The sequence below is a fragment of the Cygnus olor genome, chromosome 5 (genome assembly GCF_009769625.2).
Source record: "Cygnus olor isolate bCygOlo1 chromosome 5, bCygOlo1.pri.v2, whole genome shotgun sequence".
NCBI lineage: Eukaryota > Metazoa > Chordata > Aves > Anseriformes > Anatidae > Cygnus > Cygnus olor.
The window spans coordinates 30,647,241-30,653,987 of record NC_049173.1 but is presented as its reverse complement, the minus strand read 5'-3'; the positions used below and the strand labels follow the sequence as shown (position 1 = coordinate 30,653,987).

General features: G+C 60.0%; 1 protein-coding gene across 1 annotated transcript; it reads left to right on the top strand.

Annotated features, from left to right (window-relative positions):
- The first annotated feature begins 113 nt into the window (after positions 1-113).
- LOC121071687 (aldehyde dehydrogenase family 3 member B1-like) lies at positions 114-6,659 on the top strand. The gene is made up of 10 exons (XM_040560245.1): positions 114-590; positions 785-947; positions 1,841-1,951; positions 2,082-2,202; positions 2,335-2,420; positions 2,675-2,756; positions 2,917-3,303; positions 3,532-3,698; positions 3,869-3,968; positions 6,360-6,659. Exons 1-10 carry the CDS (start codon positions 517-519, stop codon positions 6,551-6,553), a joined length of 1,485 nt encoding a protein of 494 aa, XP_040416179.1. The 5' UTR covers positions 114-516; the 3' UTR covers positions 6,554-6,659.
- Positions 6,660-6,747: the final 88 nt, after the last annotated feature.

Here is a 6,747-nt window from a genome sequence, read left to right as displayed (position 1 = left end):
TGGCCGCAGGGACAGTTGGCACTTGAGGAACTCTGTGCACTGGCAGCCCCGCAGGGATGCCTGGCTGCAGCACTGTGTGCTGGGGCCGGCCCGGAGAGGCAAGGCAGGGCTGTCCCGTTGCAAGGAGCCGTGGCACTGCAAACCCCTCGCCGCCAGCCACTTCCCCGCTGGAGGCATGTTTTGGGCTCACCGTCACCCCACAGCACGATCTCTGGTTGCATCCCATGTCCCAGGCGGTTTGGGCTGGAGCAGAGCCAGCAGTGACGCAGGGAGCCAAGGGGAAGGGCAGGAAGCTGGCAGCCTCCCAGCTCCAGGGAAGCGGGGCAGCCTCTGCCTGCGCCCTGCGCTCAGCAGGGACGTGGCTGCGGTGCCAGGGTGCTGACCGGGCTCCCCAAAGCCACCTCGACCGGGTGTAAGGCTCCCCGTTAGCCAGGACCGCACAGGAACGCGGGCTTTGCAGCCTCCTGCCTCTCCCCAGGGCTGCTGGAGGCTGTCAGCTGCTTCCCACAGCCCGGCATGGAGGAGCTCTGCGGGCAGCAGCCCCTGGGCGGTGATGCTGGCACAGCCCCCGAGGATGAGGGTGGCACGAGGTGAGAGCAAAGGGATGGCAGCGTGTGGCCAGGATGCAGGGGAGACAGGAGGTGCCCAGACTCCCTGCCCGCTCCATGGCTGCCCCAGTTTGATGCTGGGTGGGCACCGGGCTGGGGGATGTGGAGCTCCTGTGCCTCAGCACCCGGAGGGCTGCAGTGGGGATGGGGTCCCCCTGATGTCCCCGTCCCCACAGCGGGAACCCCTACGCGGGGCTGGTGAGCCGCCTGCGGGCAGCCTGGCTCTCGGGGAGGACGCGGCCCTTGGAGTACCGCTTGGCGCAGCTGGAGGCCCTGGGCCGCTTCCTGGAGGAGCAGAAGAAGGACATCCTGGAGGCCCTCGCCTTGGACATGCGCAAGGTCAGGCCACCGGTGTTGGGCACTGGGGGACGCAAGGGGCTGGGGGAGCTGGGGGGCTCTGCCCTGGGCTTGGAGTCAGTGGGTGTGGATGGAGGCAGTGATGAGGAGACCGCGTCCCAGCCCAGCTGCTCCCACCCCTACCAGGAGCAGCCCACGAGGGCTGCACAACCCAGCCAGCTCCGCGTGGCGCTTGGCTCGGAGGTGACATGCTGCCCGGCCTTGTCCCCGGAGCCTTTGCCTGTAAAGCCCCCACGGTGGATGGGGGCGTGGGGAGCACTTGGAGACGTTCCTCCATCCCCACGCGCAGCAGCCTCAGCGTGCAGCGTCTCTGAGAGATGGGGCAGAGCAGACCTTCAAAGAGCCCCAGGCCCCCCGCCGGATACCTCCCCACTTTGGTGCTGCTCGTTTTCCTGCACTGTGGGCACCTCACAGGGCTCCTCATCTTCTGTTCTCCAAGTTGATAACCTCTGCTCGGACAACCACCCCGTCCTCACCACAGCCTGGCAGTTTTGTCTTCTCCTGTTTGTAAACACCAGCTCTTGCATTGGAAGGAGGTGCAGAGCAATGCTCGGTCACTTTGGGGACCTAAACTTGCAAACACCCTCCCTGGTTTTTGTCACAGAGATGTCCTGAGGCTGCTGGTGCCATGGACACCTCCTCCATGACCTTCTGTTTGTAAACACCACCTCTTGCGTTGGGAGGAGGTGCAGAGCGACGCTCAGTCCCTTTGGGGAATCCCGTGCTGCATTTCACCCCTTCCCTACAGTCCCCAGTGCCAGCTGGAGGCTCCTCACAAGGCTTAGTGTTGTCCCATTGCCTGGGTTAAAACTCCACATGGGGTGGGCGTGAGAGCGTGTGGCGGTGACGATGGGCACGGTGCTCTGCGTCCCCAGCCGCCCTTTGAAGCCGAGTTCTCCGAGGTCCTCCTGTGCAAGAACGAGCTCAATGAGAGCCTGAACAACCTGTCCCGCTGGATGAAGGACGAGCAGGTGGACAAGAACCTGGTAAGGGGGAAGAGGAGGGGGAAAGGACCTTGCCAGGGTGAGCTGTGGGCAAGGCCGGAGCATGGAGGGGGCGTTCACGTGGGGACCTGTCCCACCACAAAGTGATCCTGATGCGGTGGGTGTCCTGCAGGCGACACAGCTGGACGTGGCCTTCATCCGCAGAGACCCCTATGGGGTGGTGCTCATCATCGCGCCCTGCAACTACCCCATCTACCTCCTCCTGGTGCCCCTCATTGGAGCCATCGCTGCCGGTCAGGCTGAACCCGTCCCCTGCCTGCAGGACGCAGGCAGCATGTGCCGGGGCTGGGGACCCTGGTGCGGGGTGCCAGCACATCCGGCTGTGACCACGTCACTGCTCTAATGTCTTCTCCATCTCCCCCTAGGTAACTGTGTCGTCGTCAAACCCTCGGAGGTCACCAAGAACAGCGAGAGACTCGCAGTGGAGGCACTGCCCAGGTACCTGGACAAAGTAAGAAGCTCTCCCCATGGCTGGCTTCTTCCCACCCCCTCCATGCACTGGGTACATCCCACCTCTGAGTCCTCCAGGAGATGCGCTGCTGCATTCGACCTTGCCCGTTCTGCTTCTGCCATGTATTGGGGTCCCTATGGCCTTGGCTCTTAGAGCACAAGCCCCTGGCTGCCCCACTGCATACTCAGCCCCAGGGTGCTCTTGGTGGCGATGAGGACGGAGTGGCACAGGGGACCCTTCCTCTTACACCGCAGGACTGCTTTGCCGTGGTGACTGCAGGCGTGCAGGAGACCACCAGGCTGCTGGAGAACAAGTTTGACTACATCTTCTTCAGTGGTACGTCCCTAGAGCCAAAGCCTTGGGCTGGGACCTGATGGAGGATCTGGGGTGAGGGTCTGGCGGGACTTGGTGCTCTTTCCCCCGGAGTACCACATCCCAGAGCTGGGCTGCAGCATGGTGGGATCCCCACCATGACACATCCACTTATGGCCCACAGGCAGCCCCTCCGTAGGCAGGATTGTGATGACAGCTGCTGCCAAGCACCTGACACCGGTGACGCTGGAGCTGGGGGGCAAGAACCCCTGCTACGTGTCCGACAACTGCGACGTGAAGAACGTGGCCAGGCGGGTGGCCTGGGGACGCTTCTTCAATGCGGGGCAGACCTGCATCGCGCCCGACTACATCCTGTGCAGCGTGGAGATGCAGAACAAGCTGGTGCCAGCCCTGCGCGAGGCCATCACCATGTTCTATGGCCCCAACCCTCAGAAGTCTGCTGACTTTGCCCGCATCATGGGGGACAAGCAGTTCCGCCGTGTGCGGGCGCTGCTGTGCAGCGGGCGCGTGGCCATCGGGGGACAGACGGACGAGAAGGAGCGCTACATCGGTGAGGGCTTGCATTTCGGATAAGTCTTTTCCACCTTGCATGGGGTGGATGTAGGTTTTGGAGAGGGGCTTGCAACCCGAGGGGAGCTGGAAGGGATATTTAGAGAAGGTCTGCATGGGAGGTGGGCAAGCCACCCAGCCTTGGAGGAGGCACCTGCCCTCTGCACAGGTCAAGGTGTCTCCTCCAGGCTTGTGCATGGCTGATGCCTTTGGGTTTCTTCCTTTGCAGCCCCAACGGTGCTGGTGGACGTGCAGCCCTCTGATCCTGCCATGCAGGAGGAGATCTTTGGGCCCATCCTGCTCATCATCACTGTGGCCAACGTGGAGGAAGCCATTGACTTCATCAACAGCCGTGAGCGGCCGCTGGTTGTGTATGTCTTCTCCTCCGATGACAAGGTAGAGCGCACAGGCTGCATGGAGCCCATTCTGCGCTCCTTGGTGTGCCTTCAGCCATGTCCCAAATATCTTAGTTGGAGCAGAGATCTGTGGCCGTGGGAGAAGGATGGCAGCTGGGGGTGTGGGGACAAGGGTAGCGAGCCATGTCCCCTTCTCCCTTCCCATCCCAGGTGGTGAACCAGGTGCTGGAGAAGACAAGCAGCGGTGGCTTCTGTGGCAACGACACCCTGATGCACGTGACACTGACCTCGCTGCCCTTCGGTGGCATAGGTAGGTCCAGAGCCCCCAGCCTGCCTGCCTGAGGCAGACACGACTGGGTCCTCGGTTTGTCCGACCAGAAGCTTTTTGCTTCACTGCGCTGGGGCTGAGCCCTGGGGCTTTGCAGCTCTGTTTGTGCTGAGCACATGTCGAGCACTGCAAGGTTTCTTCTCTCTGTGGCTGCTGGCCCAAGCAGCATTCCCTGCATATAAAGAGATGTCTTATTTAAAAGGCGGGAATCAGAACATGGCCAGCACATCTCTAGACCTTCATTTTTTTGTGGATCTCCATTTTGGACTCTGGGACTGAATACTGCCCAGTTTCTTATGAATTCCCAAACATCCACATGTTCCTTTAGACAAACTCCTGAAGACACAAATTGCGTAAAATTGTTGAGGAGTAAACAGCATGGGATCACATGGATCTGGAGACGTTGCAAAGGCTAACAGCTTTACAGGCACTTGCCATCATCCCCCCTGAGATGGGAAATCATCCAGGAGCGTGCAATTTCCAGTGGTCCTCCCTGGTGCTTCACACAAAGCTTCTTGCAATCGGCAGACCCTGGGAAGGTCCAATATTTATTCTGAGCTGGAGTTTCCTGCTGCAGAAAGGCAGCTGAGAAGGCAGTCACTCGGCTTCCTGCAGTGTCGCGGTCTTCTCCATGTGCCCTGGCCACCACGCAGCACTTTTAGCTTTACGCTTGGTGAACTCAAGACATCAGGCAAGGATCCCTGTGACATGAAGGAAGTGAATATCTGCTGCAAGGTCTGTAGCCCCCATGTTGCAGAGGCTGCACGCATTACTGAGCTCCTGTGGGATGTTTTCTATTCGGAGCATCAGCTGGAAGAGGTTCCTTTCCTTCTCTGAAGTCTTGCAAAGGCTTCAGAGCACAGCTGTGTCCAGGTCTTCACTCTTTTCCACCACGACCCTACGCAAATGTGTGAGTAGGAGCAGAGCAGGCACGACTGATATCCCAGAGGTATCTCCACCTGTTTCCAGCTCAGAGGATTTGCTACACCAGAAGGATCCCATGCGTTGGGGGGTCTCCAGGCACTTGTCCAGGCCCTCCTTGAATCCAGGAGAACTTCTGGTCACCGCAATTTCTGTATGACAAGGGGTTTAAAATCTCATGGGGAGAAACAGCATGCCGGGGCTGGGATTCTGCTGGCCCATTCTGGATGTCTCCTTAGGCTGAAAAAAACACGTCATCAAGAGGTGCTTCTGTCTCTCCTTGGAGAGGAAGAAGTCCAGCTGATGGAGACACCTGTGTCTGATGAAAAGCCTTGCTACCTGCTCCAGTTTTCCACTGGAGACTCCGTCTGGCTGACAGCAGCTTTCCTCCTTGTTGGAGCTGAACACAACCATCACCAAATCAGAACAGCCCAGGCTGGAAGGGACCTCAGACAACCGTCAGGTCCAACCTTAACTGGGAAAGGGGAGCCTAGAGGAGATTATCTAGCACTCCATCCCTCAGCTTGACCAGGCTTTGTGTTTTCTCAGGTGGACTGACCAACTCAAGCTGACTCACAGAATTTTATCCCACCAGATGTGGGCGCACCGTTGGGTTTCCTTCCTTGCTGCCAGCCTGCCTGGCTTTCTGGTGCCGGCCAGCTTTCACCTCCTGCAGCCAGCCCACCCATCCTCAGGGAATGTCCACACAGGAGCTACCTCTGTGCTCTTCAGCTGTGGTGCCAGAGCCAGTGTGAAGGGCGAGGAGGTGTTTGGGGGGGCTGTGCGTGTGGTGGAGAAGATGTTGTGGTAGGGAAGTGGGGCTGCTGGCGCCTGCTCTGGCACCAGGTGAAGTTTTGCAACCAGGAACTTCCATTTTCATACTGAGCCAAGAAGAGAACAGAAACTTAAGAGGGGAAGGTGGAAGCTGTGGTGCAACAAGATTTTAAGACAAAGAAACGAAACCAGTTTAAGACAAAGAAATGAAAATTTATCGAGGGTTTTAGTTGCTTATGGAGATGGGGACCCACCTCCCTGCATCTTCGGGGGCACCCCGTGAAGAAGACCCACCTGACCCAGGCTAGTACAAGCCCTGCACAGAGGGCGAGGACAGGAGGGCAGTGAGGAGGTGGCATTTGGGGTCCTCTCCCCAGTGCCACAGGACGATGGGAAGGGCTTCAGCCTGGCACCCCAGCTCAGACGCCCTGTAGGACAGCCCCTCCTGCGTGGAGAAGGTGTTCTGCGCAAGTACTCTTCTGTAGACGTCCTCTGAGCCGCGTTTAGCAGAGAGAGCTTCACTTCGGTAGTGTTGTGGTGCCATGGGGCATGCTGAGGGGGGCTCCAGGGCTTGCTGCCCCCTCCAACTTGGAGCGGGCAGCAGTTGGGTGGGAGATAATTTCGGGGTGGCCCTCATTGGGCGCTGTCACAACACGGGATCCGTGCTGTGTGTTGCAGGATCCAGCGGCCTGGGGAATTACCACGGCCGGTTCACCTTCGACACCTTCACCCACCGCCGCGGCTGCCTGCAGCGTGGCACCGGCCTGGAGCCCATCAACGTCCTGCGCTACCCGCCCTACAGCCCCCACAAGATGGGGCTGGTCCGTGCCGCCACCACCGTCAAGCGCCAAGGGGACTGCGCCCTGCTCTGAGGGGCCACCATGGGGCCACCACAGCCCCACCATGGTGCCGCCAGAAGGCCCACCACAGCCATGGAGGCCCTCCAGGGCAGGTCAATGAATGCTGTCAACTCCTGCAGCCTCCGAATGCTTCCCTGCGCCCGCCGCCATCGCGGTGCCCCCCTCCGCCTCCTGTCAGTCAGGGTGCGGGGCGCAGCTGCCGGCCG

Excerpts from the sequence above, each read along its gene's own strand:
- LOC121071687 (XM_040560245.1), top strand. The coding sequence starts at position 517 with ATGGAGGAGCTCTGCGGGCAGCAGCCCCTGGGCGGTGATGCTGGCACA. Across the intron at positions 1,952-2,081 it reads AGCAGGTGGACAAGAACCTG|GCGACACAGCTGGACGTGGC; the intron begins GTAAGGGGGAAG and ends GGTGTCCTGCAG. Across the intron at positions 3,969-6,359 it reads GCTGCCCTTCGGTGGCATAG|GATCCAGCGGCCTGGGGAAT; the intron begins GTAGGTCCAGAG and ends TGTGTGTTGCAG.